Consider the following 14,322-nt stretch of genomic DNA (forward strand, 5'->3'; position numbering starts at 1 on the left):
AAACATACAGGATGAGATACTGAGGTGACAGAGATGATTAAATTAACCATTTCTACATGTTTAACGTTACCTTACAGACAAGTGTATTGATAAAGTATTGTCTCTTTTTACTTGCGAAGGTTTTATTGCACGTACTTACAGTAACGAGCGTCGCTGTCATCAACTAACGTTACAGTAGTTTGGAGCTAACTGAACCCTCACCGTATTGCACCGCGACGGCGCAGCCTGCCTCTGTGTCTGTGTCTGTGTCTGTGTGTGTGTGTGTGTGTGTGTGAGCCAACAGAGACTGCAGCCTGATGATTTTCTTATCCATTGCGTTTCAAATTAAATCAGATTTGACGCTCGAGACATAACGTTACATCACAGGACCCGCAAGTCTCTATAGCAGTATCGATAGGCTCCAACCTTATTGATTTTCGGGTTTTGAGAAATTTTGGAAAAGGGTCTCGACCTTTTTATATACAGTCTATGGTCTCGACCCCAACCCTATCCACACCAGTGTTTTTGAGGGCGTGCCATACTAGCCACTAGGCGAGCATTAGGACGCGTGTTATGGTGTTACATAGTGATGCGGATAAGATATGGAAGTAAAGCTGGTACTACAGTCGAGCTATTTTCTGTGGGAGATGCAACTCCATGTGGGGTGGACTTTGAGTTTTTCACTTTGCAAACCTATTAATCCAGCTGAAATGACAACTGTCACCGGCAGATTTGATTACCTCCCGATAGCTAGCTAATTAAGCTAACTTAGCGCCATGAATTGGCTCAAGACACCGTCTCTGACAAGTATTACCCTCAAAAATAATCTTTACCCTGAAATTGAGAATCACTGTGTTTCATCTGGCACCAATTAAAATGTTATGATTCAGAAGATATGAATGTAAGGAGCTAAATCCCTGCATATGGTTCTTCTTTGTGAAACCTAGACATATGGATGAATCAAATTGAAATTAAGGCATGAATCAAATTACACAGACACCACAGAAGCCTATTTAACATTAACGTTATTATGCACAGCAGGATGTGTTTGATATTCAAGGTGGGTTGTGAGCCTGTCCATTAGATCATGAGGTCATGAGCTTCAGAGCATAAGAGACAGCGATGGATTATTTTATGGGTTTTTTTCATGGGACAATATGACCTCTAAAGACAACACACATACTTGCTTTTTGTCACCACAAAATGTTTTCTTTCATTTCTTTACCTCTGTTGTCTCCTCACTCATCTATATTTTCCCTCTTATCTCTCCTAATGTCATTCTGTCCCTCCGTTTCACCCTTATATGAGATGTACCGCAACACGCTACACATCACACCTCCCCGTTTTCTCCTTGGTTTGTACATGGGCCCCTTAGAGGCTTCTGTAACTGACCTTGGCCACCATGGCTGCTGATTTCACTGCAGCCCCACAAGACTAAAGTCAGCATTTTAGTAGATACCAAGGTTACTATTTCTCTCCAGGTGCATATCTACTGCTTTGTGTTAAATGCTCTATAGAGCTGAGTACAGCAGGGTAAGGCAATAATTCTCTGTGTTCATCACTTTCACCACTTTTACATTATACATAGTCATTTGATCCAATGTTATTATAAACAGAAGCAATAAAAGTCAGGAAGATGGTCTGTACACACCTACACAGAGGTAGGTAAAATAAGTGAAAACACCTGTGCATGTGTTTCTTTACATACCATTGATCTGACAAATGACCAATTGATGTCTGGGCCCAGTTGTTCAAAAGTACTCTGATTGGATTTCGCTTATTGGATTCGATCAAATCTTGAAAATCAGTTGTTCAAAAGAAAAATGATTTTGAAATCGGATCAGATCACCTAATCCAATCCTGGTTTTGATCTGGATCAAACCTTCAGTTTGTGTTGTTCAAAACCTTTTAGTAGGATTGGGATCCCTTTGATCCAAAAAATCAGGATCATCCTGATCCCAACAGAAGGGTGGATTTTTGGGAACAAAATGTCATAAAACTTTCCTTTTAATTTTCCTAATAATACAACATTTTTATCATGTAGTAGCCTATATACACATTTATTTATAGTTTGCACTTGATTTGTTTAAACTTTACGGTGATGAAGTAGACTTTACCTATTAAGCCATTCAGTACAGTAAAGAAATAAATAATCTATCAAACAGCTGTCAATATCAAACCAAAACTGTCACTTATCACCGTGCATTAATTACAAAGGCACAATCATCAGAGATGAACCATTCAAGTATTTTCTAAGCATTAGTGTTGCTTATTGCAGGTCCGTTCAGTGCCTCATTCTGAGATTGCCTCCTAAAAGCTAAAACCTGTTCTCTGAACTCTGAATGATCTTAATGTGAACTATTGGACTATTGGATGACACATGCTCAAAATATCCACAATGTATCTGTGAATAATGTATATTTGTTTTTTTTTTAGATTTGTTGTGGGTCAGATGGGGGGTCTGACTGTTATGCATGCAGTTAACTTCACTTTAGTTACCAGGATTGAGAACCATTACTGTGAACTAGAGGGCTACAGGATTTGGATCGCCCTGGCTACAAATATGTGTTGAGCTGTTACTGTAATATAGGTGCAAGCAGTTGATATATATCATTATCATGGGATGAGTGTTCGATAAAGTTTTATACATATATATTTGGTGTTAATATTGGTCTTAACAATGTAAAATGCATGGTCTCTAAGGAACCTCTCTGTGTAGTGTTACTAATGTGCAGGGGAAGTCATTGTAAACCATCTATAGTATTTTAGGTAGCCCGCTACTCAATTAAAAATATTTTCCATTGTCCTCTCTGCTTTGTCATTTCTACAAATTGGCTGTAAGACAGAAGCAAGCCTACTTTCTTCTTTCCTTTCTGTCTCCTGAGGTTTGCCATTTGTCAAGGGGACATTTTCAAGGATTTGTGGTGTTTTTTTTGCTTGTTTCTGTGTTTGGTTTCAGTTCCTCCACAGCTGCCTTAATTGGCACTGGGGGAATCGACTGGCATATTTAATACTCTACCTGCCATGTAGAGTTCAATGAACTCTTAGGGAAAAAGTACTTTAACTACACAGTTAGTCTTCAGTTTGTGTGGTGTCATGCACCAGTGCTTTGTGTTTTCTTCTCACGGGTATATACTGACTGCTTAATGCTATTTTCCATCAGCAGACAAAGAGTATTTTTAAGTTGTGATATGATCTTTAGAAGTCCTCCAGTAGGCATGTAAAGGGGAGGAGATGGAATTGGAAAACTACATTAGACTACTATTAGTTCTAACAAAATATAATTCAGAAACGTTTCTTTGAGTGTTGCTTTTCATTATGTTGTACTTTATGAAATATTTCGTGCTTTCTAAATCTCATCACCCGTTCTAGGACAAATTCATTTAAAATTTTCAAAACTTTCTGCTAGAAAAGGATTTTACCCTCAAATATTTTCCCATGTGATGTTTACTAATGGCTGTCCTGCCCATTGTGGCCCACATTCTGTGTGTGTAATTTCTCCTTTTCATTCTCATAAATCACTGGAGAATAGTAAGGTGCTGTGCGCTTGATGAATGGCTCTAGGTTTCTGTTGTTCCCTTTTTGCTGAACTCTATTGATCTCGCGCGCGCACACACACACACACACACACACACACACACACACACACACACACACACACACACACACACCCTGACCTTACGTTACGCATTTGCAGATAACAGATAATATGCTATAGATACAAATAAACATGCTTTTACCCTCACAGACCATGACTTCATACAGAGGTCTGTGTTGTATCAAACCACACTCAAATAATGGGAATCTCTTCTCTGCGTGATGAGGTGTGCAACTCAAAAATCCATAAAAGCCTGAGGGAAAACAAGGATGTTTCATAGTTACATTTGCTAGAGAAAGCCCAAGACACCAACAGGCAGGTACACACACACACACACACACACACACACACACACACACACACACAAACTGCATTGCTCTGCTGGTCAGTCCTGTGATGAAAAATGCCCGTGCAATTGTTCTGGTTACCCCTATAACACCAACACCTGCAATAGCAAAAAATGTTATTGCCTCTGTTTATTTTTTAATGAAGAGGTTAAATGGACCGACGGACATTTATTCATCTTCATTGAGTTTTGCTGAGAGGGAGAACTTGGCTTTCGGATCCCTTAACAGACTTCTCTCCAATTTCCAAAACTCTGTTCACACTTCAATTTCATTCTGTACCAGCACCAAGAGAAGTGTGGATTAAGCCATTTGTCACAGCAAAACAAAGACAAGAAAGTGTGACTTTTATCTTGCCTTTAAACAATCACAGAGAACTTAAGTGTTGACAATTTCAGAGCAGCAAGCAGCAAAGCAAAGTTAAACTAATATCAGGGTAAATCCTAACCAATCATCACACAAATATATAAATATTTGTAGATGAACAAATTTCAAATGAGATCCTCATTTTGAGCTTTTCAGAGTAAGTGCCATCTGTTTGTCTGAGTAGGGAATATTGAGTTTGACCAGCTGTAGTGTAGCAGATAAAGTATCAGATAAAGCACATTAGTTGTAAAATGCAGAAGGAATCTAAAGGAATGGCAATGTCAGTTGGTCAGACAGTCTGCTGCCTTGGTACATACTGATATATCTCAAGTATTGGATGGGCTGCTATAACATTTGGTACAGACATTCCAGCTCAGGATAAATTGTATACACTTTAGTGATCCCCTGACTTTTCATTTAGCTCCATAATTGGGTCACATTTTTTAATTGTCCATTATTTTGGTTTAGGACCAAGTACCTGCATGACATTCCCATCAGTGTTTAGTTATGCTATGTAGCAAATGTTAGCATGCTAACATGCTAAACTAAGATGGTGAACATGGTAAATATGAACCTGCTTAACATCAGCATGCAAACTGTCATTGTGAGCATGTTACCATGTTTATGCTAGCATTTAGCTCAAAGCACTGCTGTGCTTAAGTAGCCTAAAGCCTCACAGAGCTGCTAGCATAGCCCCATGTCACTTTGTGTCCACTTGTGTCAAAATGCTGCCTAGATACAGCCTGATTTGCATGTTTTTCAACCACTTGTTAAAGGGTATTTTGTAGCCTGTGTGTAGAAAAGTGTTGTTGCTGACTTGTTGAAGATCTGTGTCCAAAATTGTGACATATCGTGTTTTCTGTTTATCTGTAAACACAGTCTTTATCAGATGCCAGATGCATGCTGTATGCGATTCTGCAGTAGGAGGATACAAAGAGTAGACAAGAATGACACATGGCTACTTTGGTATTTAATCATGCTCTTGGTTAGCTACTTATCACAGTAGCTATAACCACTGCCCATTAAATTTTTTCTGCACTCCTGCCTGTTGGAATTGAATTCTCTCGAGACAGCTACTGTGGGGGATTTAAGACACCATGCAATCAATACTTTATACCAGAGGAGTTCTGTGGGCAATAGACAGTCATGTCAGCTATCACAGTTCTAATAAATGGCTGGATGAAGCCCAGTGGATTGGGAGAGAGAAATCTTCAAGGGATTCTGTTTCTCGTTAATGGGTTTTTTCATGTGACTAGTGATGAGATGGTGATTCAGCTGCATTTTCATTTGGTCTCATTCTTTTTAAGTGATGGGGAAAATATAGCAGGAACTTGCTTCTGCTTTGGGGCACACATGGTGTATTATTATCGCTGTCATATCAAAATTGGACAGATTAGAACAATTTATTAGATTGACCACAGGCCTTTATTGTTGCATTGTTCAACAGAATACTGCCAATGCTGTCTAGGAAAACTATTTGGAGAGCAAAAAACATTTTATTTTATTTTTAACCACTAGTTTCTGCAGTTTATGTTGCTAACCCTTAAATCTTACTAGTTCTTTTTTTTTTTTAAATCTTGTAGAAAAATCACAATTTAAACAAATGTGGATGATAAAAATGTAGAACGTTTTATAATGGCACAAAATTAGAAGATGCACTCCGGAAGGAATTATCTGCTCTAGTCTTACAAGTTATCTCAAGCTTGGACTAATGTTGAAATGTACAGCTAAATGTTGCGCATATTCACGGATGACTAGTGATTTGTATGGTATCTCAGACTAATAAATTTTGTCACACCATGTACTATGGAGGGCTAAGAATATGCATGTTTTCTGTCCAATCAAGAACTACATTAGGTGATTCCAATGATTAGTTACCCTTGTGATGATTATAAAAACCCAACACCTTTATTGATAAGTATGGAGAAGAGTCCTCTGACAAGGCTGACAAGGTTGGAAAACAAACCAATTGTTTGGATTACATAAAAAGCACCACAGAGGGTACAAATAGTTTGACACCACTGCAGTCACCTCAGTAAATTACTAATTTGATTGACCTTTATGTGAGATTCATCCATCTGACAATGGCTTGGGGTGGGGGGTGGGTTGGGGGTACTGTAATTGTACTTGTAAAGTCACGTCCAGGTTACATCATAAACAAAAAACATTGGTGAATCCATTCAGGTTCACTGTTATTGATCACAAACGTCTTTATTGCCCATCCCTAATATATTACTGTCCCCCAATGCTGTCGCACGCTATAACCAACACTTAGTGACTGACCATCCATCACTGTGGTTGATGAGGCTCATATCAACCGCATCTAACAAAGCTAATATTAACTGCAGAATATGCATGAAGAAAAGAGGCAAAATGAGCAAAATGATTTCTTTCTGGAAATTTCAAGTCAAAAATGTTTTTCATATGCAGTGGGTAACCACCTCAGTTTAAGTTTTAAGGAAAACATTATATCTTTTGGCAAAGTTATGTTTATGAACATACCAAAACAAACCAAATCTTTGTTGACACTAAGTATGGTATCACTGGTTAGTAACATCCATATGATTCTAGAGCCTTACAGATAATAGGGTCATATGACTGCAGAGACTAGTTCAGCATCAGCTGTTTCGAGGCCAGTTTTAGTGAGAGAAGTTATGTGGTTGATGCAGCAGTACACTGACAGCATTGGCTCACGGATGAGCACAGGAGGATCATTGAAAGCCTTTAATTAAATCCTAAAACAGCCCCTGAATGAGCGATAAATGGAAAGAAATGTGTCCCGGTGGGATCTTCATCTCTACTAGTTTGTTCCCATCTTATAGTGTGATTGCTTTTAATTTTTTCTGAGAGGATTTTCTGAAACCTGTGAAATGAGGTGAACAATTGTCTGTTCTTGTGTCGGCAACATGAGATGTGGCTTGAACTGTAGCACAAAACCTGTAAGGTGACACGTAGCACTTAAAGGTAAGGAAGATTGAGAAGGAGATGGATATGGTTTGTGATGTTACAGCCTAAATTTTAATCATTTAAATTGGGTCATTTGCAAAGTAAATGTATCTATAAAGTGATAGAATTGTCAACATGTATTGAAGATGGTAAAAACCCACAGACATGTCATTTTAAATAGCCCAGAAAGCAAATTTGGATTTGGGCATTTGCTCTCATCCTTACTTGTCGCACAGTCAGTGGGAATTGCACATCAGGGATTGCAAGTGTGTGTGTCTGGGTGTTAGTAGAAGTGGAGGCACGCTCTGTATACAACACCTGTAAGTGATAATGAACAGACTTCATTATGTGGACTAATAATTACACTGACCTCCAGTGAAACAAATCTTATTTCACAGAGCCGTGATACCAACATAATCTTACCTCTTGCTTCAGAGACCGGTCACTGTTGAGTTAGTCTGACACTTAATCGCAGATAGATGTTACAGCTCGTTAACTTCCCAGTTTCCCTTTGTCCCAATGTAGAAAAATTGTGATTTGATCTCAGTAAAGTAATTTTATTTTCAGCAATGTGATTTTGGATGATATCACATTAAAGCTGTCGATATGAAGACAGCAAACAAATGTCTCTAAACACCTTCCACCTCGTCCTCCCTTTCAGTGTCTTTTTGTCACTGCTCACACAAACACAGACACTCCAACTATAATCAATGTGCTAGCAGGCCTCCTCTGGACCCTGATTGGCAGCAGTATTATCATTTTCTGGCGTCTATTTTGCCCTCATCTGTGTCTCGCTTAGGGGAGGTGGCATCGAGGGAGACGCTCTTTGCACCTCTTCCTCTGACTCCCTTTTATCCCCCTGACACATTGCTAAAACCTTCTCCTTCTTTAACCCTTTCCTACTCCTCTCTGTATCCATAAGGTCGTGACTGATAGGCTTTGCCATTTAGGAACTGTCTGACATGTATGCTGACTTTTCCCCTCCATAGAAATACAGGCCATAGGAAATACAGATGCTTTATAATCCATATCTTCTTCTTCTTTTTCAGGGCAGCTGAAAATCGCACCACCTACTGCAGCACAGCTAAGATACGGTAAGAAGTCTAATTTAGTGTAGTCATGGTGCTTGTTTACATTTTATGTGTTTCTATGTGTTTTTGCTCATGGAGACAGATGCTTGCAATGAGTACACTGATTTGATTTGACTTTTAATATTGTAGCACGACAGCCTGGATTGACATCCCTCGTTTAACTTTCAATCAACCAGGACAAGTTATGCAGATCAGTATTAATTAACATTAATGAGAAGAATATTGTGGTTCATCGTTGCCACTTTGTTTCTATGGTCTCCCCAGAGGAAAGGGCACACATTGTGAATGGACCTGCTTAATGGGATTATACGTTTTCCATGAACAGATATTGCATTAGCTATTGCTCCTGAGCCAAGGATAGAATCAGTAAGAAAACAGTCTAATCTGAATCTAAGGTACCAGACAAAGTGTATTCATTAAACAGAGGAAGGGCAAGTGAGAAGAGACTAACACGAGGCATGTAAAATGTAGAAAAGAAAAACAGCAACACAAATTAGTTTCAAACAAGAGTTAGTTTAAAAATGACAGGCCCAAACTTAGATATTTACTTCGGATCATGTTGCCCAACATTGTAGGTCACTAGCAATTCAAAGCTCTTTGTATTTGATGCCAGGTGGTAATAGGTTCCAATCTGTAGAGTAATGTTTTGCAGATAATCTCTCATAAAAATCGGTCGCCATACACTCAGACATATGTAATCCACCTGCTCAGGTACTCAGTTACTGACCTGACCTCAGAGAGGTTGGAAGGCATGCTGGTAAAGCCAACATACTTCATATCAACTTTGTCTTTATTTATTTCTCAGTTTTCATTTAACGGTTAGTTCAGTTCAGTTCAGTTCAGTTATCATTTAAAGCTCAGTGTTTCTCTTGTCGTTGTGCTGAAATGTTTTTTCTGCTTTGGTGCTATAGCAAATCTAACACAGCTGAGTGAAACTTTTTTTTTTAAAAAGAACCATTATCTCAGCTGGCTGTCACTGGAGCAACAGTGTCGAACACGGCACTCGTGATTTTCCTCAAGACAGAAAAGTCTTTGTGTTGTGTCTGTTGTTGCTTTGCATTTCTCCTACTGTGAGTTACATGTGTTGATGACTTCCATGGAAAAAATTTCATTCCTTTTCATTACTGTAAAAATACTCTCCTAAAAACCATGAAATGATCACTGAGTGGTGAAAGATTTTTAGCAGACTAAACTGAGTGAGTGTGAATGTAATTTGTAGCAGAAGTTTGCCAAACAAGCCTTGGTCTCATTTATTCCACTGAATCAAAAAATTATCATAAATGTCTTTTTCAATATGACCATTTCACAAACTATTACGTGAAATTATACCCATTTTAATTTTGAGACTTCTGAGTCCGAGCAGTGGTTCTGAAACAGCTTTTAGACCTCACTCTCTTCGCAAATAAAGCTAAGTATTTTTTGTTAAATTTGTTCAACAGAGATATATGCTCCTTCAACTATCTCTGATTCAGATGCGTTGCAAAGTATCACTTCAGTCTTTAGAAAAGAAAATCCTGCATTCTGCTCTATAAATCTCAGTTGATAAATAATACTTAAGTTTCAGTTCCTCTTGACCTTCGAGTGTTTTAAACAATTCATAAAACATATGACTTCAATAGATAATGCTCTGCCCATTCTGTGTGCACAGGTACAGTTATTCTCTTGTTAGAGTGTCTCTCAATAATTGACAGTGACATGTGTACAATCTGTCACATTATATTCCACATTCAAGAAAAAGGAAAAAATGTACATGCATATTTAAGTTGCACATCTGATTAATGAAAACAGCCTTGCAGCTTGCAAGTCATTGCAAGTTGTGTAATCATAAATACTACTTGTATCCTGACTGCACCTTAAGTAGAAGAATCCCAAAACTCCTTAAAGTATGATATGCCATGGTATTTCATCGTCCAATCATTTGGGGGAAGTTTGCTGATTAAATACCCACTATACTTCTCTTCTAATAAGTATTTCATCAATGTTTGCCTTTTCTATGCCCTGAAACCTAAATGATGAGATTTCATGTTTCTCCTTATGGAGCTGTTATGTTCACTATTCTCTGCTTAATGAATGCTATATTACCAAGATGAGATAGCCCACACGGACATTTGATCATGTAAATTACATGAGAAGTGGAGCATGTTATGACGTCATTGATCTTCCCTGTGTATGGGTGAGTAAATTAGTTACCTTCAGCTGTATTGTTACATTGGGCACATCCTCTGCATTTGTAGTTCCCATATCGAAGAGGTTTCAACAAAGACTGTGGACTTTTCTTCACTTCACTTGTTATATTTGTTGAAATTCCGGCAACATGGAATATATCAAAAGCTCTGACACGAAAATGAAAATAATCAGGTATATGTGGCTGTTGCAGGATTGTAATAAGGATGGCATCCAAGATATTAAACACCAGAGCATAGAGAGCAGATCCATGACCTCTGTACAGAATAGGACCAAATAGTCACAGTATATAGTTTGGCCTGATGATGGCATTAAGAGAAAAGATAATCATGTTTACACACCTAGCACTCCCAATAGTGAATGACTCTGATCACCCTCTGAATCATCACTTCACATCACTGCCATCTGGGAAGAGATACAGTACCTTTTAAAGGGAGGAGAGCTCTCTGCAGCAGGAAGTTTTGTCCCCTCTGCCATTACAGCATTGAACCTCACTGACTGTGTAGGAATGTACTGTATTTATGGGAACTCTATGTATTGTCTTTATCTGTGTGTTACTATGTTTAACTGGCTTTGAAAACAGATCTCTCTCTCAGATAGTAAAGTCTAAAGACTAAAATCAGTAGTGATAAATTAGAAGGAGTAAAAGGGAGACCTAGTTTTCCTTTCTAAGCGTCACCCTAAGGTTGCCTTTTTTTGTTAAAATTACCCTACCAACCATGAAAAATTTCCCCATACAGCTTTACTTTGCATCACTTTATTAGCAAAGTGCAGTACCTATATAGTCAGGAGTCCAAATTTTTATTTCCTCATCTGATCTGCACATTTGGTAAAAACACTCAACGACACTTTCTCATCAAAGGTTTTAAAACATCCTGTTAAACAGGTTTAATGTAGCCTGGAACAACTGGGTCCAGGGGAGATAAGGGGTACCCACTGGGAAATAATTTGGTGATCCCTATCATAAAAGCTGTTTGGAGTTTGGAATGAGCCTTTTAGTTCATGGTCAGCTAAAAAGCTGTGCTGGACATTAAAACACAGAAGTCATGTAACCTATCGTCACTAAATTGCGCTGGTAAACGGGGCTTTTTTTGAAAGGATACTAGAGAGAAAAGAGACAAAAGGTTTATCAAATGTCAAGCATTTTCTGCACAGAGCTCAGTGTTAAGAAGACTTGTTAGATTTCACTCTTGGGTCCGCATTTGTTATTTCTGCAGTCAAGCATACAAACCAAACACCAGGATTTGTTTCTACAGGTCTCAGTGCCAAGAGATGGAGTGTTCTTCACAATTCGATCAAAGTTGCCCCTGGTGTAGCATTAAAGTAAAGTCTGTGTTTAAGATTTGAGTGAGTAGGTGTTTTGTGTACTGTGGCCCAAAGAGCAAGATTGAACATTCTTACTATGTACTGAAGGGGAGCTGCAGCAAATAAGAAAATGCAGGTATTCAGCAGTGGTTGTGCTCAAAGCAAATACTTTTCTGCCGGTTAGTTACTAGGCTGAACTTCACTTGAACTTCAGCAAGAATAGACTAAAGGTCCCTAGGGCAGCAGGTCACATTAAAAATGTATTTTCACAGCATCAACATTATATTGAACTGTATATCTTTTCTAACCCCACACACAGGGAACACTTTTTATGCATATAAAAGGACAATACATTACTGTGTGTATTTACATTCTGAGCCTTTTAGGTCTGGAAATGGTGCTGCTTGATATTTACGACCTTATTTACACAAAAGGCCTGTAAGGTGATTATAGAAATAAGATATTAGTTACACACTGACTTATGGTACTTTTAGTATGTACTTGTGGATTACATGTTACTGCCTATTCAGTATTTTAACTGTTGCTACTGTAACACTTCCTCATGTGAGACCAATTTTAGTTCTTTATATTATCTCATGGTCTCACCTACCATAATTTAGATGTCTTATACTCTATTCTGTCACAGCGTTTACAGGGTGGGCCCAAACGCAGGACACAGACACAGGAGTAAGGTGCATAAAAAGAGGGTTTATTCATACCAACTTGCAGGGATAAGATGGAATGGAGAGGTAGTATGGCTAAGAGATAAGATTGAGGGTTAAGGAGCGAGGCTGGATGGCGTCATCTGGTGACAAGTGGGAGATGAGCCAGGATAGATAAACTGCTGAGAGGATGTCGTGATGGACTGCAGGTGTGTGCAAGCTGAGAGACAACAAGATATTAGCCGATTTGAGTGCAGGAGGAGCTGTGCCAGGAGGGGAGACTGCTCCCACACACAAACCTACACATAGACAGAGAAACACTGGGATGGGGAAAACAAAACTGGAGGCCTGGCTAGGGCCATGGCATATTGAACCCACAAGGTTAAGATATTGGAAAATATATAAACTGTTTCAGCAAAGCATGTACCAAAGTAAATATTGGCACAACGTAGATAAAAATAAGGCATTAAATGCATCAGAAAATATGAACTCTTAGCCAAACATAGCTAGTTTATAATGATAGAGACTGAGATTGATGATTCGTTTTATATTGTATATAGTGCGTAATGCGTATATATTTAACAAAAATAACAAAATATTTGAAAAGTTTCAATCTGGTTTCAGGAAGTACCACAGCACTGAGACTGCCCTGCTTAAAGTCACCAATGACCTTTTAATGTCTGCTGATGAAGGCATGTGCTCAGTCCTGGTACTCCTGGACCTTAGCACTGCTTTTGACACCATTGATCACAACATGTCATGTTAGACAGACTGAGGCACTGGGTGGGGATCTCTGGTACTGCCCTAGAATGGTTTTCATCCTACCTGTCAAATAGGAAGTTTTGCGTGTCTGTAAACAACTATGTCTCTTCGTTCTGTCCAGTTAAATATGGTGTGCCTCAGGGGTCGGTCTTAGGACCCCTTTTGTTTTCCTTGTATCTGCTTCCCCTTTGACATATTATCCATAAACATGGCATTTCTTTTCATATTTATGCTGATGACACACAAATATACTTGCCCGTCAGATCCACAGACCCTGGAATGCTGAGTTTACTTAACAACTGCCTTTGTGAAGTTAAAAAATGGATGTCAAATAATTTCCTCCAACTGAACTCAGACAAAACAGAAATCCTGGTCATTGGGTCCCAGCAGATGGCACATTAAGCCTGTGGCAAAGAACCTTGGTGTTTGGTTTGATTTTCGAGCAGCACACCACAAAGCTTGTTCAATCATGTTTTTATCAACTTAGAAATATAGCAAAAATTCGATCTATGTTAACTTTTAAGGACACCGAGACCATTTTACACGGCTTCATCTCATCACGCCTGGATTATTGCAACAGCCTTTTCACCTGTTTAACCCAAAAATCTATTGATCTCCAGACTGTCCAGAACTCAGCTGCCAGGCTTTTAACCAGAACAAAGAAATATGACCACATTACTCCTATTTTAGCTTCATTACACTGGCTCCCAGTATGTTTTAGAATTGACTTTAAAATTCTATTGATCACTTTTAAAGCTCTTCATGGCCTCTCGCCTTGTTATTTTTCTGAACTTTTAGTCCCATACACACCAGCACGTACCTTGAGATCCTCGGGCAGAGGTCTGTTGTCTGTTCCAGAGTCTCGACTGAAAACTAAAGGGGACAGAGCGTTTGCTGTCAGGGCCCCAAGGCTCTGGAACAGCCTGCCCGAGGAAATCTGGTCGGCTGAGTCAGTGAACTCTTTTAAGTCCCTTCCTAAAACATACTTTTATAGGAGAGCCTTTCCCAATCTTATTTGACTTTATTTTATCCCTTTTATTTGATTGTATTTTACTAATTTTATATTTATCTTAAACGTGTATTTT

General features: G+C 38.7%; 1 protein-coding gene across 1 annotated transcript in view; it reads left to right on the forward strand.

The window, feature by feature from the left end:
- The window catches only part of LOC123967976 (transmembrane protein 65-like), a 41,426-nt gene that overhangs the window by 8,194 nt on the left and 18,910 nt on the right, over positions 1–14,322 (forward strand). Inside the window, exon 3 of the mRNA XM_046044412.1 lies at positions 8,283–8,327. Coding sequence (XP_045900368.1) covers positions 8,283–8,327 — 45 coding nt within the window. The remainder of the gene's footprint in view (positions 1–8,282; positions 8,328–14,322) is intronic.

This window comes from Micropterus dolomieu, linkage group LG03 (assembly GCF_021292245.1).
Source record: "Micropterus dolomieu isolate WLL.071019.BEF.003 ecotype Adirondacks linkage group LG03, ASM2129224v1, whole genome shotgun sequence".
Classification (NCBI taxonomy): Eukaryota; Metazoa; Chordata; class Actinopteri; order Centrarchiformes; family Centrarchidae; genus Micropterus; species Micropterus dolomieu.